General features: G+C 42.2%; 1 protein-coding gene across 2 annotated transcripts; it reads right to left on the minus strand.

Annotated features, from left to right (window-relative positions):
• Window positions 1-209: 209 nt before the first annotated feature.
• Window positions 210-26395, minus strand: LOC117742540 (connector enhancer of kinase suppressor of ras 2-like). 2 transcript variants are annotated; one of them, XM_034550026.1, is made up of 22 exons: window positions 26293-26395; window positions 21826-21989; window positions 20075-20277; window positions 18949-19036; window positions 18005-18046; window positions 17790-17909; window positions 15250-15309; window positions 15038-15106; window positions 11133-11279; window positions 9577-9710; window positions 8535-8737; window positions 8269-8358; window positions 7251-7441; window positions 7091-7139; window positions 6792-6970; window positions 6630-6703; window positions 5472-5543; window positions 5215-5282; window positions 4134-4234; window positions 3574-4060; window positions 1432-1631; window positions 210-1353 (listed from the first exon to the last, which is right to left on the minus strand). In XM_034550026.1, exons 1-22 carry the CDS (start codon window positions 26354-26356, stop codon window positions 1306-1308), a joined length of 2853 nt encoding a protein of 950 aa, XP_034405917.1. In that variant the 5' UTR covers window positions 26357-26395; the 3' UTR covers window positions 210-1305. The 2 variants fall into 2 exon arrangements, with proteins under 2 accessions (XP_034405917.1, XP_034405916.1); XM_034550025.1 differs by having other exon boundaries at window positions 18949-19054.
• Window positions 26396-27492: the final 1097 nt, after the last annotated feature.

Raw genomic sequence — 27492 nt, forward strand, 5'->3', positions numbered from 1 at the left:
ACACACTTACACGGTTTCCTCTGCTGATCCTTTTATGTTAGTCTTTGTGAATCATCATCATATCAGAATAGGAAAGCTCTGGGCTTCATATACACTGAGTGCATGTGTATTGCATTTGCATACTATTATCATCCTCTGAGTCAACCATAGTCTAAAAATAGTCATCTAAAATGTGAATATGAGACAAAACATTTAACAATGGGACTTACTTAAGTGTGCCCTTGCCATACTTTATTCAATAAAAAAGTAACGTAGCTACAATATGACACACTTGTGCAATGTCAGTCAATTTCCAATGGCATGGTAATGTGTTTTAGTTATACAAAGCATGCTTGTACATGAAACACTTAATAAATACAGTTATTCCTCTTAACACTTAAAAAAAAATCAACTTCTTGCCATTTTCAGGGGCAAATTGTAAAATAAGTCTCAAAAACACAATGCGGTGGAGGAGGGGGTCGACGCCAGTATTCTCCGGACCGAACGCACTGAGAAATACAAAACTGTTTTACAAACAATTAGGTAGACGGCATGCATACAAAAATAGACAACTATTCTGATCATTCCTTTGTAATTTACAATACTAGTCCATTATTGCCAAGCATGTATTTGTGCTCCTGTTTTGAGGAATAGCTTGCTCTCTACATCGTCTCTCGTCTCTCTTGGAAAAGTACAATGTACAATCACAATCACTGAGGCACAGCACTTGATTTACAATTTGTTTAAGTACCCCAAAACATTGTGTAGTCACTGTTGTTGCAGTAATGTAATATTAAATATGTATATATGCTTAACACCCTGTACACTCATAGAACAAACATACCCTTAAATCATACACACATGCATAACAAAATGTTGTGTACATCCAAAATAGCTTTGCATTTAATTCCTCCGTCAGGCGTTACACAGCGGCTGTACACAACTCCAGCATAGAGCTCAAAACGACTCAACAGAAGCGAGGAGAGGCAGCCATGCATGTGAGCGATGAATTACAACGCTCTCTCCGACACGTCTTTGACACAGACACAAAGTGCTAAGTCATAAACCCTGTTATTTTATCAAGCCAGACCTCTTTTTTTGCCTTTTGTAAGACTTCATCTTTGAAATTGGAGAGGGACACCAAGTCTTTGTGCTCCTGCACGGTGCACGAGGTTGAAGGAGCTGTAAAAGGAAAGGAGGTGCAGAGCCGAGCAGGTAAAGGGAGGTTTTTGGTGCCTTTTAGCTCCAGCAAAGGGATGCCAGCGGTGTGAGGCACAGGCAAAGGCGATTGGTTTGAGGTTTAATTAACACACTGATCCTCACAGTTTACCCTAAAAAACCCAATGACCGGTTTGTGTCTTGAAGAGGGACATTCTGTAATAAGGTGAAGGTATCAATTAGAAATTAGTCAATAAATCACACATGTAGGCACAAATGCTCAAAACACATTACCTTCAGGGAGCTGTGGAGGATCCGGAGGCGATGAAGTTTGTCATTGAGCAGCGGGTCATTTACTCGACGGACAAATGAGCGCTTGTACTCCAGGCGGTTGGCTGATCTGTGGTCAGCCGATGTGGACAGACTGCTCTGCTCCAGAGCCCTGTACAAGTCTCCCAGAGAGTCGGCCTGCATCCTGCAGTCCCGTCCATGGCCTGGCATCAACAAAGATAATAAACTGAAGTCAAGGGTGAGATTTAAATTTTCAAAATAAAAGTAGACCATAGAGAGAATTCTTCTGTATCATCTCCTTTTTTAAGCCAAACAATCACACTTCAGAGATACAACCTTGAACAAAATAATCTGGCACGGCCCCCACAATGTAAAGATTAACAAAAGTTATTTTTATTCATTCTATTAAAGATCCTTCTAAAATGAACAACTTTCTTTTGCATGCACTGTAGGGAATGTACATATACATACTGTATATGTCTTCTTCACAGGCTCATGGGAAGCACTGTTAAGCTCTTTTTAATAAAGCATTCTGGGAAAGTGCACAGCGTGTATATCATTCTAATAAACTATAAGGGCCCCGCTTGTGTCTGGTTTCCATACACTGTCCTCTGCTGGCATGATACAATCACTACACTAGTGTTTTGAATCAGGTAGTCATCGCTCTATTCTGTGTTGGGGAAGCAGGCTGCTGCATTCTGAAGCTTTGGGGCTGTGCTTTGAAATGCATCATGCTTTATTTTCCGCCTGTTTTGTGTTTCTTTCTTGTCTTTACAGGCAGTGGTGGAGAGAGCGAACGTTAGAGCAATAGATAAATGAGGACAGGAAGAAAGGACCCTGAGGCGCGTTTCTTTATCCTTTTCAGAATTCAACATTAACATGGGCTGAAAGGATTCCTCCTCGCTTTACCATTCAAACATTGCCGAGAGGCACAATGACATCTCGATCGAGCAAGAGAGAGAGAGAGAGAGAGAAAAAGAGCGTGTGAGAGAGGAGTGAACTGCCAAGATAAATCTCAATCAAATAGGACGATAAAATTCATCTCACTTAGACAACTGCCCTGGAGGTCTTCGAGGGACAGTGAATGGGCTGACTTCTAATCCAATCCGATAAAGTAATAATAGCGAGTATTGAACCTCTGACATTTCCCGGCTCTGACTGCCTGTTAGCTGCTTTCATAGAATAACTGACGCTTGCTCAACACTGTGCAGAAGGAAAGACTGATCTGCATGTAACAGTGAGCAGGACAGGTCCCTACAGTTCAGGGTGATCCCGGTTATATTGACACCTTGATGTCCTCTAATGGTCTACTGCAGTGGTTGCAACCTTATCTGTGAGACTGTCGGGTTAGCTCTAGCACCCCTTGATCCTGTCCCAAATGTACTGATTTTAACGTATTTTAAACTGGTTGGTATTGAACACTGTTGTTGATATAAAAAATGATATTGCTACTTATGTTTCCATGCAAGACATAGTGAAATTGTCCTTTTCAGTCAAATGTGTATTGTCCTCAGCACCTCTTGGAGTGGCTGGACATTTCAACAGTTTATCCATTACGTCTCTCGACCTCTCTGCTCACTTGCAGCGTACTCGTTTGTGCTAGAAAGTGGCTTAGCTTGGTGTCCTGCGCAGTTGGTTTATAATAAATGTCATCCAAAATATAATCCTATTTGTGTGATAAAACAATGACATGGATACATGTTTTTGCCAAATCATAATTTCAAATTGTTCTAAACAGCTGAGCACATTATTTCTATCCTTCACTACTACCCTGTGCCAACTGCAGGAGTAGTAACCCCTGAGTTACACGTACGCACAAACAAATGGTCATCGTTATCATCGTGATGTAGGTTTGCGACTAATCATTGTTTTTCTATTATTTGTCTGCTGGTTATTTTTGGCAATTAATCAATGTATCCTGATTGCAATTGCTGAAGCATTTTCATCACAGTTTCCCAAAATGTAAATGTTGGGGGGGGGGGGGGGTACATGACTTAAATGTATAATTGATGATCAAAATGCTCCATGGATCAACTAACTGGATTATTATTATTATTATAGATTAATGTAATGTATTATATTCTTAAAGGTCGATGCTTGTGGTTTATGTGAAAAGATGTAAAACAGAGATGCTGTGTGTCTGACCACTGCCTCTGGCCCGGTCCAGCTGGTAGTGAAGGGGCTCTCTCTGATCCGATGCAGCTGCGCTGGCGGCCAAGATAGCGTGGAGCCCGCTGTCCCTGGGTAGCGTGAAGCTGCGGGGTTTCCCTCCGGCATCGGAATCGAAGCTGGACCGGAGGGGCGGAGGCAGGGCTCTGTACTGTTCCTGCATCAGGCTGCGCTGTGCGGGCAGGGTGGACTGCCTGCGGTACTCCATCGCCAGTTGGTCTCTGTCCTCAGATAGCAGCGTCTCCTCCACCGGAAACGTCTGGAGGTAGTGCATCCTTGCGTTGTTTTCCATCTGGTCCTGCCATGAGTTTCGGTGGCTGCTCGTCTTCTGCCCGGAGGAGACGCCATTGTTGTTGCTGCTACCCTCCTGAGACTTAGAGTGAAAGTCGTCATGAGAGGAGCGGGACTGGAACGTGTCGGAGGAGGAGAGGTGGCCACGTTTCGGTTCCAAGTAGGGACTCACCTGGAAAAAGACAGACGGTTAGCAAGTAAAAAAAGAGCAGTTTGCCACAAAAACTACAGGCTGCCAGACTCACTGAGGATGCTCTGGGATAGGTGTCATAAGGTGGTGGCGGACTGTCCTGTTTGGGCATCGAGGGCATCTCCATATCCTCATGATCACTCTCACTCCAGTAATCTGTCATGAACAAAGATTGTGTCATGTATTTGTATCTCTATTGCAGAAACGAAAGCAAGTTCTTTAAATGCAGCGCAATGCAAATACACCTTTGTCAAAAACAAAGCGGTTACACTCACACCTGTATCAGAATCTTCACACCTGGACTTCACGAGCTAGTAGTTTAGAGAGACTGAGGTTCGCCGTGGCTTATGAGACTTTAGTACATGTTTGTAGTCGATAAAAATGATGCATAGAGTATGTACAATTTATAATGGTTTTATAAACTGCTGCGTAAGTTCATGACCCATGATTCCGTGTAGCTGCAGTGTAGGTGTTCAGGTCTAACTGTTGAGGCTGAATATATAGACGGATGAATCAAGGGCACTTCCTGTTGAGTCCTCTGGAGGTGTTGAGCGTCAAATTTAGCAACTTGTCTGGGAAGGAAGAAGCCCCCTCTTCATATAACCACCCACAAAAGCTGATCTCACCCGCCCACCGAGGCAACGCTTCTACGTAGGCTCCTCTGAATAGCACAAAGGTTGGTTACATCATTTCCTGTCCATTTCTGAGAAATAACAAATAACAGCAGAATATGGAAATAACAAGAACGCCTTCAGCTCCTAAAATTAGCATTTATATTCAGCACAAATCAGAGCTGCTTGAATCGGACATGAAGTTGAAGTGAAACCGGGCAGAGGTGTTAAAAACCCTCTGGCGATAATGTAAAAATACTACTTATATATTTAATTCTCATGTTTGCAGCATGTATTAGATGAGGCCGAAGGAGCAGATAGATACAGTATGATGGAAAATGACTGCTGTGAACATCGGATGTGGAATAAAAACCTCTCCAAGTGAAGACTGGGCAAAATGATTATCCGTGCGTGCGTCATTACTTATATAAAAACACTGTGATTGAGGAATCGCATTTCATAAGCGATGACGAGCATCCTGTAACAGCTGCACAATCACAGCAAACAGTCTGTGACTCATCTCACCTTGGTCCTGACGAACTTTCTCCTGCTCCGAGTAGCCTGCCACTGCCATACTGAGACGACTCAGCCACCTACGGGGGAGAATAACGGTTGCATGTGTCTCCCTGTTTGACCAATCGCACTTATAAAACTGCCCTGTTCAAGGAGAGCGGGCCGTCCTGGAGGGGGATTCAATTTCCGGCCAGCAGGGGTACAAATGTGGTTGCAGATGTGGGACTGGCAGAGTTTACAGCATGACTATCACAACCTCGTCAACTCACCGGGACATGTCGTCTACATTTTCCGCTGCAAAGTAGAAGGTCTTTATCTTTGGATGGCAAGCCTTGAAAGCACTGAAAGGGAACCAAGGCTATTTTTAATCATATGTAAGCACAGGACATATAGCATACATTAACATATGAATACAAAAGACAGACGCGGTAAACAGACATCAGGTCACACACACACCCACACACACACAGTCATTTAGTATGACACCAAAACGACAAGACTTTGCATCATTAGATAAACTGCTCTGCGTATTTTTGTGAGCTGTGTGTAAGTCTGAGGCCGTGTCAAATAGCGTGCATGCATGTGCATGCAAAACCATCCAGAAACTGAGTTGCATGATTAAGATAGATATACAAAAGGTAAGCCTTCTCTATAAAACATAATGTCTTTATGGTGATTTTCAAAACCTCTGAATTTTACCCATTACAAATGCATTAAATGTGTTCCCAGTTACAATATTTGTCACAAAATATACTATATAAAGAAGCACATTCATTACCTGAACTGTCTATGTGGCATTTGTAAAGAAATCTTTTGGGAGTCTTTGGAATTGTATCTTTAAAAGCAAGGTTTGGCTTCCTTAAACCAGATAGGAGTTTTTATATTTGTATTTAGTATCTCTATTAGTGCTACTCAATAGGGCATCTTTAACTCGTCTCTCTTTCTCATAGCAAATGAATTTAGGTCAAATTAACTCTTCTGCATGCACTATTATAAGCATTGTTACTGCTTAATCTATTTCAGCTTTTTATTCATGATCTCAGATTTAAATTAATATCCAATACAATATTATAATAACACCATAAATGTGTGCATACAAAAATGGTATGCAATGTGCTAGTGCACAGTCTTTGTGATTCAGGCGTCCCCTGTAAATTGTTCGTTTTGCATGGTCAATTTGCTAAATTATTCCATATATATGCCAATGTTGTTCCTGCCAAGCACCAATTTGCACAAGGTGCACTCTGCACTGATAATACATTTGTAGGATTGTATCTTAATATGCAACATGAAGCCTCTGCTGTCAGCTATGTGAGTTGTATTCAACAAATGTGGATCTAGTTTTATCCAATTTTGGGGCAAAATGGAAAAGCAATGCAAATCTAAGAAGCTTGATCTTTGGTGTCCAGGTGACAATCAGGACTCACTACTTCCGTCTGCATTCAGTGGCGCGATCAATCTTGAACTCCGGGAGGCTGACAAAGCCCTCTGCCTTCTCATCCTGTGAGGACCAAACAGAGCTAAATCAACATCACGAATAAGGGTGAAATGCTGGGAATTTATTTTTGGGGGAAATTCATCATATTCACCTCCTCGTTCATGTACCAGTACAGACATGTGTCTTTCAGGATAAACCAGTACTTCTTCCACTTCTGTGAGAAATAGGTTTTGGCGTCTTTCTTTTTCCACAGCCAGCCCTCACAGTCGCCCTGACCCAGGTCTCTGCAGGAGATCCGCCGCTTGCTGATTGAAGACATAGGACTTCCAGCTGCCGGCGCCAACACCCAGCAGAACACATGAGGGGGTCAGAAAACACTCAAGGAGAAACACCTGCTCATGCTTGGGTTTGAGTACATATGAGCACTCAAGTAAAACCCCTCGCTCTTACCTTTACTCTTCTTCTTTGACCTTGACATCAGCGAGGATCGCTCAAACACCTGCAAAGTAAACAGGAATGATGACATGCAGATCCCACGGTTGCTCAAAGCTCCCACTTCCACACTAGCTCACATCATTCAAATACATTTTCACAGACAAAAGGGACTGACATGGTAGAGGGAGGCAGAGTCAGAGCTGGATGTGGACAGGGAGACTTCCATCTGGAGGGCGGGGACGAGCGTGTACTGGGTGGGGCTGGCTCCGCGCTCAGTCTTCCTCCTGTTCTGACTCAGGCTGCGTCCCAGCAGGAAGTCCTCCCCCGGGGTTTTATCTTCACTCGCAAAACGCAGCAGGGAATTCTCTGCAAGGACACAACAGAGGCAAATTCAGTGCGGCACACAATTTATGCCATTTTACTTGCACTAAATTAACACTAAATGTCTGTAAACGTCCACTGAATGTGTCTAAATTACAAGATGCTGCACCATTTTAGAAAGTAATCTAACATTGACTATGAACTTCTGCTCAAAGACCCGTCAGTTTCCCTGTCAGCTAGATCTCTCTCTTTGAGATCAGCTAACACTGACGTTTCAAAAGGCTTTTTAAAGAGGAAGGCTGTTGTCAGGCAGGAAGGCCTCAACACTTCCAAATCATTGTCTCATGTAGATAAATATAGCATCATCTCTTCTTTTGAAAAGTCCAAAGGAGCAACATTCTGTATCGACAACGTCCCTAGAGGAAACAAACACATCGCTCAAGTCTTTCTTTGGGACTGAAATAAAGCAATTCAGTCTCCTCCCACTCCATTTACCACCTAACTCGACAGTCACCAACAAAATGTGAAAATCTCAGGATATATCTCTTCAGTTGCCAAAGCAACGGTGTACTTTTTTATATCCAAACAGAGACTAGCAGCAAAGCTGAGAGCGAGAAAGAGAGGGATGATTGGAAAAAAGGAGCAGTGATAGATCGTGAACACATGGAGGAGATCGAGGCTCAAACTGAAATCCAGCATGTTATCGGTTTTGATGGGCAAGTTCATCCTTCTACTTTTTGGCTCAGAGATCTGAGAGGGTGAGGATATTATGAGACATCCACCCACTCGGCTCAGCTCCCTGTGTCCCTCTCTGTCTCCCTCCTTTCACTGCCCCCTCTTTCTTTTTCTTTCTCCCACTGCCTCCCACTCACCTCTCCTGCTCTCTTTCTTCAGCTTGGCCAAGTCTTCGTTGTCTCCCACCCAGTTGTACTCCACCGGCATTGAGATGGGCCTAAGCCTGCCTGGAGCAAGGAGGCGCAGGGAACGTCAATATTACACAGCTGCCCACACACACACACACACACATCAAACAGCTGTGGACGTCTCAAAAACATCATACAGACGTCACATTCGCAGGGCTTTGAGCTCTTGGCTCTCACGATTACAGCAGAGTCTTCAGATGAGATCGAGGTCTTACCATAAGTGGGAGTGCTCCCCCTGCGAACTGATGACACCTCTTGGTTCTGGTCGTACTCGTAACAGTACAGTATAGCATCTTCCTCCACCAGAGGAAATTGCCGCCGACACTCCTGGTCCAGGTAGGAGTTTGGTGACTCAGAGCCCTCTGCGATATTAACGTCCAATTGAGGATCGTCACCCGACAGGCTGCTCTTGTCATCTCTGTGGTGACGGAAAGCAGGAAGTCATTTTAATGTCAGTGAGGATCTGGACTAACATTAGAGAAAAGATAAAGCAATGCCACCATCAGAATGGACTGTAGGGGGGAAAGCATGTAAAGCAACAATGTGTTAGTCCATCCCTCAATACTTTCTCACTTCTCCGGCCTGTCTGTGGCTCTCAGCCCCAAGCCCATTCGTTTCTATGTATATTTTTAAAACAAGATCACAGAAATATAATAAATGATACAAGAGAAATAAATTACATGACAACAAGACTAGAAAGGAGTCTACAGGTAGGCATTAAAACAGTGTCTCCATGTTAACAGGTGGTGCTTTGAGATAAAAACTAGCGTCAGCATGCTAACATGCTCACAGTGACAGGTACCCCATGTGGTTTTTCTCAGTTAGTTATGTTTACATTCAGTGTTTCTGGCTCACTGTGGACTGTGTGTCCATGAGACGTGACAACATGTTGAATGCATTTTCCTCCTTAAAACCACTTGCAGAGCCTTTTGTCTTTTTTTTTTTTTTTAACTCATCCGTTGTTTACATCCATGTTTTCTCGGTACAGTAGCATCGTCTTCAATGCATTTGTGAGTGCAAGGCTAGACTTCTTTGTGTGTTACCTCCACCAAGTGTCAAAAGAGTAACATGAAACCGATGGCAGGGATGTGTATGGGCTGTGCTCGTTCAGGTGCCTATAATTCCTTGTACCGGACACTAAAACAGGGTCCCACTTTTAATACCATTGATCCACAGCTCTACTAGTAGTCAAAAAAGTACTTGGATTTGGTAAAACAAGCGCTACTGGTGAACTGTGTGTGTTTTATGTGTGTTCACCTGGGGGTGTAGGGCTCTGCTGGAGGAGGAGGGATGAAGAGGTCCTGCAGAGCACAGCTGCTCCTCCTGGATGGAGTACTTAAAGTGCTGGTGGGCGTGGCGACGCTGCTGCTGGGGCTCTGAGGGAAGGTTGGCTGTGTGTGAGTGAACGTGTGTGTGTGTGTGTGTGTGTGTGTGTTTTGTGTGTGTGCAAAAGAGAGAGAGACAGGAAGACAGCGAGAGAGAGAGAGAGAGAGACAGTTACATGGATTGACACATCGAACATTTGGAGTTGACAGCAGTCCAGACAGTTAGTCAGTCAGGGACCGTTTGTTGGGTTCAGACTGTGGTGCTGAGCATCTCAACCGTGAAATGAGCAGCCGACTGTACGTTTCTGAGGCTCCAGTTCTAACTAGTGCACACAAGACGACGGGTTGGTGTGCAGTCTAGTTGTCCCTCTCATTCAGGTCAAGGAAAATCTGGTCATAGCCAACGTTGTCTGTTAAACAGTATACGTGGAGTATAGATTGCTCCTCATTTATTCATGAAGCCTGCATAACAAAATATGTAACTAATATCCTTTAAATCACCCTCTTGCCATCAACTTAACGTGAATAGTCAGAGAGAAGTAATCCAATCACAAGATGCCTTTTATGCAGTGATAAAACATGGGCTTCCAAAAAACACACTTATTAAATGAGTGAAATGATTGTCAAATGACTAACTCAAACTATGCTAATATGTTGCGTAACTCACAGCTGACAAATGGCTCTGACAGAGATGTGCTCCATCATAAGAGCATTATGTGTGTCAGTGCTACTGCAGGCCTCCACAGCACTGTGTTCTTTTCAATGACTTAACAGACCACCTTGACATTGTTCATTTTAGTCGAGACTCGGAGCAGAAAAGATTAGTTTCTAGGTTCTTTTTTTATTCCTCCTTTCTGTCCTCAAAAATGCCGGCAGGAAAGCAAATTCGATTTAGGTGGAGAAGAAGAATGAGGATGTGATGTGAAGGGGGAGGAGGCGGAGCAGGACTGTGCTTCAGGGCCTCAGGGGGAAGAAAACATTTTCTCTGGCCTCGGACTCAAAGAAAGGCTGGGCTACATTAATACACGTCCCTCTCATTTCCACCCATTCTGGCTCAGGCGCACCATCCTAAAATACGAGCTTGGTTTGGCCGAAGTACGACAACAGATGCCACTGAGGTCTGAAATGTCAACTTGTGATTGAATGATGCTGGAATCCCCAACCAATCAGTAGCAAGTTGTGGTAGATAGAGGAGGAGGACGCAATAAAAGCAATACCTGTGCAATACGTTGCAAACCCCATAGCAATAACATCTCTCTGAAAAAGAAAAGTTTTATAAAGCTTTTCAGGAATGTTTTATTAGATTGCTCCCTATTGTAAAAGCGCTAATTTAATTTAACCCCATCCTCACTGTACATGTATTTTGGTGGTTAATCTAGTGTCTAGAGTCTGAGCAGTCTTATTGTTAACAGACACACAGAGATATACACATACAAAGACATATCTACACACTAACACATCTGCAGAGGATGAACTCAGTCATCATACTTGCAGAGCCAACGGTTTCCATCTCATGTTCTTAAGCAGTGCAGGGGTTGACGTGAGCGTGCTCTGTGGGCGTTTCTTCAGCGTCAGGGTGACACCTGCAGGGTCCCCACGCAGCAAGTTCACCAAGTTCTTCAGCTGCCATCCCACCTAGCAAACAACAGTAGCATGATGAGGGTTACCTCGACACACAGGCATCCCCATGACTCAAGGCTACAGAAATAACAAGCTGATATTTCAACATGAACATCTAGTTAGTCACTAGAACAGGGATTTAAGGAACATCCAGTCAGTCCAGTTGCTCTTTTTTTATACTAAAAGTTTCTTTTCTCGCACAATTTGGAAACGCCTCGCCCACTCCTGTGCTGTCGTGGTCGTTATTTTAATAATACACGTGTGTCCTGATGGTGTGCCTCTGAGACTCATGTTGATGAAGATTTCAAAATGCAAAGTTGGATACCAAAGGGCATTTTGTACACCTCCCGTGATATTAATCCGCAGGCGCTGTCATGATGCGGTAAGCCCCGATGTTATGAACAGCTGCAAGCCTTGTAAATAGTCTTTAACCAAGTTTTGATGACATTTGGCACAAGAGAAGAGAAGCACAGTCTGCAGCTGAACCAAATATGCCAGGTCCAGTTTGAGGAGGAAATGTCCTCTCTTGCTTGGCTGACTGCACTGATTTTCTGTACATCTTGTGTTTTCCAAGCAGCCTGAGAAACCAGGCACTGACCTAGCAATCACTTTGTTCCTTTCAAGTAATGTTTCACCTTGACAGCCACTACACATAAATCCTTCATAGAAAGTGCATTAAAGAGACAGACAAGCTGAAACGGACACTTGTATACTCCAAAGCCTGCTTTATTCTATGATAAGAAGATTGTCTTGCTGTGTCTGGCCCAACAATGTTTAAAGGGTATAGTTAAAAGAATAAAACCCATGATTTTGTACTATCTTTGCTTTGCCTTGGTATAGAAATGTTCTGCTTTAAGGTGTTTTCTCATAAATTGTCTTGTCATTGGTTCCTTCTTTTTGTTTTATATCCTTGAGGAGATTTTTGTGACACTTCCCTGTGTTCAAATTTACTGTCCATTTTTATGTGTCTGAAGCCTTCCCCATTTATTTACCTGCACCAGAAATTCAATCTATTCTTGCTGCCTGTGGTTATTTATGTCTGACATGCTGCCATTATCTTTTTTACAGCTTTCAAAACTAGTGCTCGATAGCACCAAATAATTTGCCATTTCTTTCAACGTTTCACTTTCAAAGACTTCTCCCTCATTACTTTCTTTTTGTTGGTGTAACTCCTTTGCTTTTGCAGCCATGGTAAGGTCTGCTTCTCATGGAAAAGGATACTAAAATCCAGTGAACTTCGTCCTCTGTCTTTCTTCTGAACATCTCCCAGCTGCTTTAATTATAGATCCCTGAACTGTTTCAAGCATCTCTTCTCTTTATATGTTTTTTTTTTTTTTTTTAAACCTTGATGTTGGTTCTACCGCCTCTCAATCCTGAATATATATTTTTTACTGTAAAAACCTTTCCAGTACTTTTCTCTGGTTTCTCAAGTTTTTGTATAAAGAAATGGAGCAAGGAATCCTCCCACCACAGGCACATCTAGTTCAATGCGGTTTGGTTTCAGCGTGGCAAATGCCTCCTCTAATGGGATGTTCATAAACCACCGACCGCCATGGCTTTGTTCTTAACTATGGTCCACACTCAATTAAATGTATTAGCAATGTTTAAGATGGTGATGGCAGTCATTATGAGTAACAGCGCAGTTTGTTATCAGCAGACACGTCAACTGAGTTTACATATTGCCATCACCCACTTAAGCTGTCAAACTCACTCAGCTGCTGCTCACTTATGCAACAGCCGCACCAAGACATCGTTCCTCCACCAACACCTCCCCAGCATCATCCATTTTGTCCCAGTTCCATACCACATATTAATAATATACAGTAAATACAACACAATAATCTTCACTTTCTGTTTTTTTCCCAACCTTATAAATGAGAAAATAACAAACATGAATAAACATTAGATGGTACAAGACATGCCAACTGATGTCAATCACGCCGCAAATTTGAAATGCTGCTGCCAATCAATCAATCGAAGAAAGAAAATTGCTTCATGAAAATTGCTTCACGAAATGCACATGTGTAATTATTATTATTATTAGACCTTTATTTAACCAGGTAAAATCAATTGAGAACCAATTCTCATTTACAATGATGACCTGGCCAAGAGGCGGTAGCACAGTCCAGACAAGTGACCACAAACAGCACAGATACAATACAGTATGACAAACACGTGAAAAAAAGCTAAACACAACATAGGTAAATTAATAAACACTATGTACAAAAAAAAAGGCGGATTACTGGATATTCTTTGTAAAAAATGGAAGAGAGAGAGAGAAAGTACAGCAGTCAACTATGACTTGTTGCAGCTGTTAGTTTGAACATGTTGAGAGAGGTGAGAGCTGTTAGTTTGAACATGTTGAGAGCTGTTAGTTTGAGTGTGTTTTGTAGTGAGTTCCAGTCACTTGAAAGGCGTTATGACCAAACACAGTACGGACTTTTGGAATGATGAGCCTAATGAAGTCACTGGATCTTAAACAGCGATTGCTGTCAGAAATGTAATAAATAACATTAATAACGTTCTTCCTGGAATTGTGCATACATGGCCTCCTGACTCATCATTTATGTTATTAATTACACCTGCGCTCTTCCTGCTATGACAGGTTCAATTGACTGCTTATAAAAAAAGATATTTTTAGCCTTAAAGCTTTGCAGTGAGATGAAAGAGTCTTGACACCAAATTCTACTCTGTATTTGCACTTATTCTTTATTAAAAAAATGGCTGCATTCACTGAGTGAGTTGACTGACTGAAATGAACCTGACTTGAGCCGTGTAATTATCATACGTCTTGCTGTTGCATACAAAAGTAGCAATTATTGTAGACAAAGGGTGCTATATTTAAATTGTGCACCACCGGAAGTTTTTCCTTTCATTTCCACTGAATTTATACAATGCTATGTACAAAAGCAACAGATGGTTTGTGCAGTTTTATCTCTCCGGAAAAAACAGTGGAAGGCCAATTATATTGGCTGGTTAGTAGTGCTCTGATCAGGTTGAAGTTGGGTATAGCTGAGAATAATGTAAGGTCCCCAAACCCCTTCATCGAAATAAGGATAAACTCTGGGTGCCCGTTAGCGCAGGGATTTAAGGCGACAACCATGAATGGCAACATCACCAGCCAAGGACCTTTGTTGCACGTTCTTCCCCATCCTGTTATCTTTCCACGCATAAAAAAATCCCCCTCAAAACTTGGACCACACAGTTTGTAAGCTGTCCTTCTCCAACAGCTGCAACACAACTACTTGATTTGTGAAGAGGATCAGTCAAGCGCAGTCTTGTCCCGAGGAGAGGTCGAATCAATAAATAAAACACCTGTGTGGATGCATCTGGGGTGTTTAGGAGTGTAAACGCTACTAACAGAAATCACTGTGAAAATGATGTGAACAGTTTGTTAAGGGCCCTAAGCAGGAACCTCCTGATTGAGTGAAGGGCTCTTGTGAGCACGGGCTCGACAATTTCAACTGACCATACAAGTGACCCTGTGACGGGAAAAGAAGCATATCCAGTCAGAGTGAAATATCCACGTCCTGAAAAACAACCTACAAGAGGCCCTACACCCAGCCACTTAAACAAGAACAGTTCCAGCTGCGGCGGCTCACTGAGGATGTCAACACAGATATGAATGTGTAAAAAGCAACCACATACACAATCACCTGGAGAAGGTATGTACAAAACAAGCATATGAATTGAACAGACATTTGCATGAACAAAAATGCAAAATGCACATAAAAATTATTTGCAAACGGCAAATGTGAGAAAAGTGATCTCACCACTGTCTGATGATTGACCTGAATGACTTCATCGCCAGCATGGATTTTCTTACAGCGGTCCGCCAGTGACTGATGGATAGACCGAGAAGCAGAGTCAGTAACTGGAGCTGAGATACAAGTGGCACACCTCACCCTGCATATTACACCACGAGCAAATGAGCAAAGACGCCAAGCTCAACAACAGATGTCAACACAAAGAGGCTTGTACTTACTCCTTCTGTTGTCCCGGTGATTACGTGCAGACCATCATATGTTGATTTGATATACATGCCCTGTGGGGAGATAGCAGGAATGTTACATCACAAAGCGAACTTTAACATGAGGCTCTTTTAACCGAATGCATCTTGACGCATCCATACGGCCAATTGCCAAACAGACCAGGGTCATTGCATTATTGCAAATCTATGCATTTGTTTTAATCTGCTCGTAGTGCAAAATGGAGTCTGGATTTATCTCAAGACATGAAGGTTTTTAATATTGAGCTCAGATTTGCCTAATCAGACACATGTTAAAATGACAGCAGCAAGGTCCTTACATACCAAATACATGGCACGCTCTGAATTGCCGAACGTCTCTCTCAAATGCTTCTTCAAGCAGATTGAATAAAACACGGGGGAATATGTATCTACAAATACTGTTCATATGTTGCAGAAAAGCTCAAACTCAAAGTTTTCACTAAAAGTGGCCTAAAGGGCCTTACAAATATACATACACACAAACACACACCCCGACACACATTGACACACATGTGTGCATGAGTACATATGTGTACTCACACACAGATACACAGAAGCAGCATGCCAGTTTTCAAGATGAGTGTAAGAGGTTTATTTTTAGGCCACTTGGCCCACTGTTGTGTTCAGGTTTTACTGAACGGATGAGAGAACTTCCATGCCCCCTGCTAGCATTTATGTGGGGGTGGGGCTTTTATTGTGGCCCCAAGCAGGGCGCTCGTGCCTGAGTGTAGGTCAGCGCGAAGATGGAGTCCGACCGAGTGCTGATGGTTATACAGTGGCGGTAAGAATAAGGGTCTCCTTTTCACAGTATCGGTCTACCTATAGTTTGTCCCCAATGTAAGTGCATAGACAGCCATTTGTTGCATATAATCTGCAAGTTAAGCATTTTGTATTTTGTTAATTTCAACATGGACATTGTCATCTTTTTATGTTGCTTTTAATAAGCTGACTCATATACCCACAAGCTCAGCTAAACCCAGTTTTGGGGCAGCTACAATGAGCTCCATATTATACTGGACCGTACAGCAGCACACAGTGTTCGTGCTATAATATTCAAATTATTTAGAAATGTGAAATGATGCTACGACTCATGTATAAAGCCACTTGTCTTATCGGACACTGTCCCGCATATTCTGGGTAGCCAGATCTCAACCCAGAGTCAACAACACGGTCTTTGTATGAATCCCAGTTTTTACTGCAACTTTTTAATGGTGTGAGCGCCACTAATGAAATTCACCTACAATGCAATGGGGTTAAGACTTCTTATGTATCTAGATATTTTGGGTACCTCCAAATATGGGCATTAAATCCCAAACTATTTGCCTGGCTCTGGAGGTAAATATTTGTAATTTGGGTCAACCGGCCCTTTAAATAAATAGCCTGTGTGCTTGGTCCCTTTATGGTCCCAAAATACCTACAGAAGAAAGAGTTGAAAATAACTGTGATATAACTGGAAGAAACAAATCAGGCATGGTTAGTATTAGTGATTGAGCAACTGAAATAACATTATTTGCATTAAGTGAGATACATGCTGCAAGATAATTTGCACATGCTATATTTGGATCAAACAGGCGTTAATGCTGTCAGAAGTCATGCTGTTGTGATTTCGTGATTGGTTTCACCATCATCCAGCATTATTGGTAGTTTTGTACTTTACTTCCTTCGTAGATTGTTCCTGTGTTCATTTCATCAAACCTGAAAAACAATTCAACATCCTGATTTTTTCAGTATATTAAACCATACTCAAGTGTGATGTAAAAATATATTGAAAGTTAGTTTATGTGAAGAACCACATGTGCAGTGAGGTTTGGGGCTTTTGTACATATTGTTGCGTTTACGATGAGTGTGTGTGTGTCGCGTGATTCCACTGAGTCAGTTCATTATAGCTAACCTTTTAATTCATAGGCTGCTAAGTCACATCCATGATGCAAGGCCTTAAGAGGCAATATGCAATGACATTTTCTTCATAGTCTAAATTTGTTTTATAAAGACTAACAGTATATTTCAAGGAAACAAAGCACGCTACATTTTACAAGCCATGCAAAAGTGACACTGAAGTGAAATTGTTTAGCATTAACTATTTCTTAATTGTCTATGTAGAAAATACCAGTGTATTTATACAGAAAGTGGCCACTACAAATAACTGGGCATTGGAGATATTTACAATTACATTTCTTATTAGCGATTTTTTTTTCATGTGGAAACTTTAAAGTACAAATTCAGGTGAAAGTATAAATTATTCAGTAACTACCAGATTACATTAACTTCAAGTCATAACCAAGTACGTATATACAGGATATATATCACCTCAATACAGTTTCTAGCAAAACGTATTTCTTAATCCTAATTATTGACTAATTGCTCAGTTATTGCATTTCCTATTATCTCAATATTGTCGGGGGATCGATTCGTTTTTTAATTTGTAGTTGAACAGAGCATTCTGGGTAGGATGACCAATGATAAACTCACAAAAGACGAGTGTGATTCTTAAGGTGTGACAGCAGACACAGCCTTACCAGTCCTTCAGTGGATTTTATGTTGGCCAGCTGCACGACCTCCAAATGTGCAGCCTGGGACACCATGGGATCGGAGGACAGAGAGATAATGTGGTCGCACACGTCCGACAGAGTTTTACACTGGGGAGGACATATTGGGGATGAGTGCAACCTTACAGTGAGCTCATTAGAGCTTCATTTACATTGGATCCAGTGTGACAAAGTCAGCAACTCACCACATGCAGGATTTTGTTTTCTGTTTCGTACACAGAGCAGTCCTGGGGAACATTCAGAGAGAGCACGGTTACCTCAAGAGAATGTGTCAAAATGAAGTTATTATTGGCATTTCTGCTGTAGGTGGATATAAGCAAAACCGAGCAGCTTGGCACCTATAACCCCCAACACTCCCACACAGGCATGCACAAACACAAAACAAATGAATCACCAATGCGGAGGCATGTCTCTCTCTCTCTCTCTATGCCAGTCTTCCTCTCTCTGCACTCAACTCTCTCCCAATCGCCCTCTTTCACTCCCACCTTCAATTTTTCCCACTTACATTTTTCTATAAACATTATTCTCCTAAGAGACAGTCCTAAAACCTATTAAGCACCACTTCTTTCATTATTCAGTGATCTTTCAGGGTCGTAACAGGGCTGTATGCGTATGTCATTATGTACAGGCCAAACATGAATACACTGATATTAATATCTAATATGTGATACGTTTCCAACATTTCATCTGATCTGCTGTGTCTTTAGTTTTGAAAATATCTGAACATGCATTTCAACTTTAGCTGTATGAGGCGATGATTTATAAGACAGCATATATGACGGGTGAAAGAAAACAAGTATGTATTATGTATTCTTATAAGCGGTGACAGTAATTTATAAAACTAGAACTTATAATGAAGTTCTAGTTTTATATGTATATTATATATATATATATATATATATATAATATATATATATATATTATATATATAAATATATAATTTATATCTGATGTAGTTTAAACCTTTAATATATAATTGTGTTTGAGATGCTGCTTCAGTTCTTTTTTTGTATCAAGCATAACACACATTCTTACTAAAAAAAAGAATCTGGGAAATCAGGTTACTCTTGTCTATTGGAGGTATTTTAAACCAGAATTGGAGTTGGGCTAAAATACACAAATGATATACCTGTTGCACAATTGTAGTGAGCTCAAGACACAGCTGGATCACGTTGTTTCGTGTCACGGAGTAATCTGCCACTGCAGCAAATGGGGACCTGAAAAAGAAGGAGCACCTGGAATGAACCATTAGATCATTCTTCCTTTGAGACTAAGTCTTTGGTAAATCTGGGGGAACATTTACAAACACACCCGCATGTACACCAGCACCCATTAGGATTTATATGTTCTAGTTTTTGGATGTAAGGTCAGGGAATAATATTAATGTTATTTGTGTGTACAGTATAGAATTTGCGTATAAAAACATTTAAGTGAATAAACAAGGCCATCGTGAGCTGATCAGTCATTTTGCTCAATGTGAATCATTGTACTGTACAGAACCTAAACAATTTATGGTTTATTTTCTCTGTACTCCAGAAAACATGAAACCAACCGCAACCAGTAATGTTGTCAACAACGATGCATTCAAACATGAAAATTAAACATTGGATATTGAATTTTAATTTGAATAGATGCTGTGGACTATGAAAAAGAAACAGCAATTTACTTAGTTATTTCTGTTGAATGCTGTCTGCTTTGAACTTCTAAATTCTTCAAACAAACACGCACAAACAGATGGAAACACACAGACTGGCACAATCCCAGAGAGAAGCAAAGGGATAAAGCAACTTATAAATAGACTTGCTCAGTGCCTGTATTGCCACCCTGTCAAAGTCTACTTATATAAGGCCTTTACTCATCTTTTCTTGTCAGCTGATTGGTCACGGACATAACATTACAAACAAAACTGGTCTGTATGTGTTAAAAGCACACTGCATGATCAAATGCTTGAAGCCAGATACATAAAAGGGTCTCATTCCTTTTCAAAGTCAGTATTCATAGATTCTCCTGCAAGTTATTTTGTACGATGTAGAGAAAACCTAAAATTAAAATAGTCCATCATATCTAATTGAAAATGCACAAGTGGTGCACAATTTGAGACTATATTAGTCACAACTAGTGCTGCTACCGTAACCCCCCAACTCCAAGACCTCCAGGGAAAAGTTGTGCGTGAATGTGTGCACATGACCATTGCATTAACATGTGGGTTTAACTTGATTAGATGTATAATACGGGGATCTTTTTGCAAATCTCACCTGTCCAGCCACGCCAGAAGGCTTTTGGCTGCAGCGATCAGGTCCACCACGGAGGTAAGAAAGTCGTTGGGCAGCTTGTGGGTGGCTCGGCCATCGTATTGGCCGCTGCGCCGCCGGCCTGTGATGAAGTTCTGCAGGTTCTTGGCAGATGCGTTCAGCTTATGAGAAAGAGTCTTCAGATTCTCCGTCTCCAGCCCATAATTCTAGAGTAGAAAGCAAAGTAAACTCACTTTGTTTGACCAGTTTGTCAGTGTTTGTTTTAACACAAGAATTTCTCCAGTGTGGAGGCTGAAACCGAGTGTTGTCATGACATTGCTCTGTGAATAAAAAAAGACCACTGTCAGAGGAGCCCACCTTGTCAAACAAGTCAGAGGATGCTCCAAACGCAGAGTGGAATGAAACCACTGACCCCTCCGCCCTGCTCCCCTCCATCTGTCACGTTGCAAGTCGAGGGATAGCAGAACTCTCATTGCCTAATGCACGTGGAGGCCGCTGGGTGTCTGTCACGTCAGAGTTTCTCGGGAGGGGAGAGCGCGGCAGGAGGGACGCTAATCATACTCAATACAGCAGGGCCTGAGAGACTGTAAACTAAATCCCAGTTGCATAAGGAGCTTTGGGGCTGAAGCAAGGCAGGGATGCAGGATGAAGGGACTTTAGATTCAGATTGCATCTGTGACCTCAGTCCACTAAATCTCCATCCAGTCTCTCGATGTGTCTCTAGAGCCAACAAGTACTCATATTCATCTCTATTCCACCCGCTCTTCTTCATTCCTACTTCTCGTACATTCTTTACCATCTTCTCCTTTTCCAGCTCCTCTGTCTAGCTTTCCACTGTGGATGTGCATGCTGATAGAGTAGCAAATGGGTTATTAATTGTTGGTATTCACATCCATGTTTACTCTCCAATTGTACGCTCAGTGTGCAAATAAATATAAATAATATATAACAAAATATAATATAATAAAATAAGAGTCTGAATAGATTAAAATTACAGCCACTTCAGAAATGATTCAGCCGGGTACCACAGGTGGATGACACACCTACAAAATACAAAAGAGAGCTTTGCATTTGCATTTATTTTTAATTAAATTGCACTGTGTTTTTGTTCTACATTGTTCTATCAGAAACTACTGGGTTTCACTGGAGGAGGAGACTCTCCTGAACAGGAAGTTACATCGTCATTGGTTTATTTTATGTCATTGTGATACTGCTGACCTGAATCACAAGTTAACACAGGACTGCGGTCGCTGCATTGACACATGGAGAGATTGTACAAGCTGTATCAACAGCACATTACCCGATGATTACAGCAGCGGTTTATCATCAAGACAGAAATCACATCAGGAGGCTGTAATCCATGTCAGATCTTATGACAGATGTAAGGTTTGCCTGTAGGATATTTTGACCAGATTATTATCTGATGTTTGAAAATTGAGGCCTAAAGCATCTTCCCCAAACCAAATTCACCTATTCACCCATTTCTTTTGTGAACTGATAAACAGACTTTAGGGAAGATAATGTTATTCATAAATAACTATCAGCTGAAATGTTGCAGATCCAAAATGACAAACAACCTTATTCTCTATCTTGAAAACACCACATGTTTGGGGTAATTCCAGTGAATTGTAAAGTATTTGAACAGCTGAGGCACCAAATGCGCCACAGAAACTTCATCCAACATCAGAGGTCTGAAACTCTTTGAGGAGGCAGTACAGAGTAGTAGGAAGACAGCGTGGGAAGCTTGGACTCACCAGAGCACAAAGTAAGTCCACAGCTTCCAGTATGAGCTCCTGGTGGCCAATTCTGGACACTCCCAGATCCTCCAGCTCCTGGTGGGTGATACGCAGCAGCTGGTCCCCCCCTACTTTCTCTCTCTCGAAGGTCTTGATGTATTGCTGCAGGCAGTCGTCCAGACCTGAGGGATGGCAGGAAAAAATGTTCTCTACAGCTCGACAACATGAAAAAAGTATGTTTTCTGGCGGTATCAGACTTTCTGATATTATGAAACATTTATTTACCTTACGCGTTCTAATAAGGCTTGATATCGCTTTTCTTGCCAGAATATGTGCTGCAAATCCATCAAAATTGAGCACAGGTTGTATTTTGTGTCTTAAGTGTGAAACCGTTTGCGTCAAGCCAGAAATCTGACAGATTCCTCCTCCTCAACAGTCCTCAGGTGCCATTGCAGCTTTAAACTAGAAAAGGCGTTCAACTTAAAAGGGGCTTTGTGTCTGTGCTCAGCTTGTGTTGCATCTTTCACTGCTGCAGCAGGTGTGAAGTCTTTGAGTGACGCAGTCGATGAAATGCAGGAGACTAAAACAAATTGATTCTTCAGCTCCATCGACGAATTTCTTTTTATCAACAGAGGTTTAAACTGCATCAATACAGTAGGGCGTAGACATACTTTTATGAAAATAATTCAATCCAAATCAACAGCGTCACAAAACAAACTCAAGTTTTACCATAAATCCTCATCCCCATCCTCATAAATTGCACGTAATCGGCACACACGGTTATTTGGGAAGAATTGCATTGAAGAGAGTTTTGGTGGTAATGATATTGTGTCCACCCTCTTTCTTCCTACAACGAAGCTAATGATAACAAATGTATGTTGAAACCTTGTAGATTGTGTGCTGCTCCAGATAATTTAACAGCAAGAAAAATGTTGCTGTTAAATATATTTCTCTTTTATATCAAGCACACACACTATGCAGCTGAAAGAATAACTTAAGGCCAGCTTATTTTTTATTATCGATAGTTTGCTGATTATTATGAAATTAATTGATGAATTGCTTGGTCTAATATCAGAAATTAGTGAAAGATGTCCGTCCATAATTTCGTAGAGCTCAAGGTCTCCAAATTGCTTGTTTTATCCATCAGTCCAACACCCCAAAGATATTAATGTTACTACTAAGAAAAACCCAAGAGGCTGGCATTTTCACTGAAAATAAATAGTTGCCGAGTCATTGCCAAAGCAATGAATTGTGTAATAATTTCATCTGTAACTCATTTATAGACGTACATACTGTGTGTCGGCTGGATGTCAACAGAAAGTGCTCTGAATGCTAACTGGCTGTCCTTTTACCAATGGAGACAGAGAGAGTAGCCTTTGTGAGGCTTTTTCTATACACCCGGTCTGTTTCCATCTTCTCAGTGAGAGAGACACACACACACACAGACACACACACACACACAACTCTTTGCTCATCTGGTGTTTTCATCGCTGCGGACCAATCACATACATGTGTCTCAGCACTGTGCCTAAACCTGATCAAGCATTCCGATCGGGTTCAGCTGGCAGCTGAACGGTGGAGAGGAAACATAGGGAGTTTCATGGTTATGCATACAATTGAAAGGCTTAACTAATCAGCCTCGTTACCAAGTTAATTGAGACTCATTATGTCAATGAAGTATGCCCCGCATTGCCATAGAAACCATGAAGCAGGGTTTTGGCAGGGATTCCCCCTGACCGCAGGACCAAATAAAGAAATACGAAGAGGGGAGAGGACATGATGCTTTCCCAAAAAAATGATGGTAGCATGAGACAAAGCTGTCTGCTGAGTTCATTAGCAATACACTATTCTAATATGTTACATGATATTGTAAAGCATTATGTAGCACTATTTTTATGCGTATTAAAAAAAAAGGTTATTACTATAATTCAAGACACAAAAAGACTAACATGCTATTTATGGATGCTAAAGTTTCAATCTGAAATGCCGTCTTGTTTCATACGTGTCCTCTTATGACAGCAGCATCATGTAATAAAGGGAGTACACTTTGCTGATTGCACTAAGTAATCTCCGCGACATCCATTTTCCTGTCCGGGTCATCTACGGGTCAGATTATGAGGCACGCTGAGGATAAATTAAAAGCGCAGCACTGACACATCGTGATCTCCATTTGAGATAATCCACTGGTAATGTGAGGCGGGAGAAATGTTTAGGGCTGTCGGCGTTGTTAAAATGGATTTCTGTTCATCTGACTCTTCAATGATCGCTGACAGCCGCTGTCACTGTGTGCAAGACCGACTGAAAGAGAACAAATGTAAAGCTGATGTACTTCACAAAATATGAATCATGATAATGCATACTGCCAGGAAGAGTAAAGAGATTATACTAAGCCTGCTTTACAGCTGTGCCTCAAAACACACACAATCCATAAAAACAATACCGAAGATGTTCACTTGTGTTTGCACAGCATACCACGCACTCGCTTCAGAACAAATTTTCAGTCAACGCTGGATTTCTTTTCTCTTTTGTGAAGGAAATCTCTTCTTCAAAGCGGCTTTGTCACAGCTGGGAATAGGGCGTCTTGCTCACACAAAACACTACTGGGGTTGGGGGGTAGGGGGTGGAGATGGGGATTGTGGGAAGGTCACAGGGCGCCCCTATTTGGCCTCCAGTGACATCAGGGAGCGGTATGCTAATAATGGAACCTGTGAACGGCAAACGCTGCCGGTCGTCAGGAGCTGAGAATGGATGTGAAACCCCCTCTCCGTTTCCTCTCCCTCAGTGCCGCTCTGTCCCTCACTTTAAATTACCATTACTGGGCTCTGGGCACACAATCGTCTCTGCTCCACTTGTCAGATGTGGGACACTGAAGAGCCCTCTCTCATATCCAATCACTGCTTCTCGCTCCCTATATTTCTCACTCAGCTTATTTGCAGATCATCTTAGATCTCCTTTGAACTGTTGTGGTCATTCTGTCTTCGCCTTTCTCCACATCCTATCGCCGCTATGTCTGTATGAATCCTCCCTGAAGCTATACACTGTCTCTACTGAGCTCACAATAACAGCCTGTTTAAAAGGCAGCATCAGATTCAGGTATTTGTACCACACAACTCATACCAAGAGAGGCTTGATCATAATATGTCTGAGCCAGCAGAAAAAGGCTGACAGCCTTAGAATTATGACTAGGAGTGTGTGTGTGTGTGTGTGTGTGTGTGTGTGTGTATGTGTGTGTGTGTGTGTGTGTGTTAAGGCAGTAAAGATGTATGTGTATGTTTCATCTGGAGCATCTCTGTAGGCTGTGGCCTGACACGTGAGCATGTGGCTCTGCAAAACAACAAATATTACTGAAACAATTAATGCATTGAAAAACAAAACACACACGCTTGGAGAGCCTCCTCTCCCTGAGTTTACCAACTCCTCCACCTACATCTTGCACATATTAGCTACAGGCCACCAGTGGCAATTACAGTTATAGTGTAAACAGACAAAAATATGCAAATGTTGACTTAGCTGCACCCTGACACTGTGCTGGTCGTTCTTGAGCAGACAAGTGTTCTCTGGGGAACTTTTTTTATTCAACACAGCTACCAAATCGTATTTATTATGTTTTTGACAACTACATATTAAGATGTCCAACTTAGAGTGTCCAGCCCAAGCGTTCCTTATTTGAAGTTCAGTTTCTCTCTCTCTCTCTCTCTCTCGCTCTCTCTCTGGGATGACATTTGGCCTTAAGGGCTTTATTAACAAACTGGCTCCTATCTGTGCGTCATGCGTATTTGCACCTCATTTGTCAGCAGGATGTTTCCCACATTTCTAGATATTTTCGGATGTACTATAAAATGCTCTTATGCCTGAATAAATGCACAACGTGGAGTCGGAGCTAAATGGAGCATCGCCCTGAGTTTCACGGCACTATTTTAAAACTATTTCAGCTCGTCGTCCGCCGTGACTTCTTCATGAGAACATCTGTGGATCAGCATGTGGCACAGATGGCTACAAGCTCTGACTCCTTTGACTCATTGCACGTATAGGCTCAAGCTCGGCCGATAACTCGAACAGACAGCCTGACCCCAGATCCGGGGAGACGGGTTGCATTCGGGTGTAATGATGAGGATCTCCGCTATGTTTCCCAACCTCCTGCGCGAGCCCAGCAGCCCCGCGGTAATAATATCCCCCCCCCCCCCCCCCCCCCCCCTCGCCCCGACGTGACACAATAGAGGGTTTAATCCGTTTAGAGCTATGTGAACGCGTTAGGCTCTGGAGAACATGTTGGCCTGAAAGGACCAGTCGTCTCCACGTTGCGGCGGGATGGAGGAAACAAATCGATGGAATGATTCAAGGCTGTAATTAAAAGCCTCCAGCCGCCGCGTGCCGATGAGGCAACAACCCCCGAGGCTCAGCAGGTGTTTGGGTCTCCTTTGGCGGCTCGTGTGGTTTATACACGCAGCGCGACACCATCGCGGTTTTGGGGGACATCAGTCTTACCTTTCATCCAGTCAACCACTTGACTGGAGCTCCACTTGCTCACAGGCTCCATCACCAGTGCCATGGTAGAAGTTTGTTCTTGTTCACGCTTGACAAAAGAAAAACACCCACAACAAACCCACCCCCACACCCACCCTCCCGCCTCAAAAAAGAAAAATTCAAAAAAGAAAGAAAGAAAAAACAATAGAAATGAACATAAAATAAAAAGAGAGTCTGAACGCTTGGCGGCTGAGTTGTGGGTGTTTATAAACAAAACGAGGTAGGTCCAAAAGGTCCAAAATATCGCGTAGACAATGCTGAGTGCAGTCCGGCAGACCTGCACATTCCTGAGCTGTGCGCTCGCTTGAAAAGAGCTATTTTACTTGTAATTCATGTCAGGCTCAGAGGAGGTAAATGCCGCCGGGTCGCTGCTGCCCGACCCCCCCTTCCAAAAGATATCCCGGTACCATCCAGAGCAGAGGAGAACAACGCACACACTATCACTTCATACTGGTGTCTGGAAAGGTTGGGTTCGCTCTGAGCATCCTCCCTCATACACAGACATGGAGTCACATCCCTCACCGTGCGGAGTGTGTATGACGGGTGATTAGTGCCGCAGAAAAGCAGGAGAAGCCTATGCAGGAGTTGGGAAATATTAGTGACAGGCATTATAATGGATTTTGGTCAGAATAAGAGTGGAGAGTTTATGTAAAGCTGGGCTTCAAAGCTTCAGCGAGGGCTATTCGAATATGTTTGCAATGTATGCGTTACATAAATTTCATAACCAAAAGAGGCTGGCTAACGGTATCAATCTCCCTCACACAGTCAGCTCTCACCCGTCACTGCCAGTCAGGAAGAGATACAGTTAGGTCAGATATCCAGATATTTCGTGTCAGGTTGTGTCTGCTTTCTTTGCATCTTTATATATCCTTACATGTCATTACATATGCTGCTGTAATCCTGTAATTTCCCCACTGAGGGACTAATAAAGGATTATCTTATCTTATCTTATCTTATCTTATCTTATATCATTACATGTCCTGTTCTTGTTCAGTCTGGAGTGCCAAACAAAACTTTATTTAATTTGTTTCTGCCCGAGTCTCCTGAGCCCTTTAGTCATCGTGCCATCGGGCTTGAACCCGGGTAAATACATGCATATGAATGCCCGCGGGAGGAGGGCGATGATGACTATCCATATTTAATGGCCTATTCTGGATTTTT

The sequence above is a fragment of the Cyclopterus lumpus genome, chromosome 14, assembly GCF_009769545.1.
Source record: "Cyclopterus lumpus isolate fCycLum1 chromosome 14, fCycLum1.pri, whole genome shotgun sequence".
Classification (NCBI taxonomy): domain Eukaryota; kingdom Metazoa; phylum Chordata; class Actinopteri; order Perciformes; family Cyclopteridae; genus Cyclopterus; species Cyclopterus lumpus.

Excerpts from the sequence above, each read along its gene's own strand:
- LOC117742540 (XM_034550025.1), bottom strand. The coding sequence starts at position 26,356 with ATGGCACTGGTGATGGAGCCTGTGAGCAAGTGGAGCTCCAGTCAAGTG. Across the intron at positions 7,140-7,250 it reads ACTCTGCCTCCCTCTACCAT|GTGTTTGAGCGATCCTCGCT; the intron begins GTCAGTCCCTTT and ends TTTACTTTGCAG. Across the intron at positions 6,971-7,090 it reads GTCAAAGAAGAAGAGTAAAG|CTGGAAGTCCTATGTCTTCA; the intron begins GTAAGAGCGAGG and ends TGGCGCCGGCAG.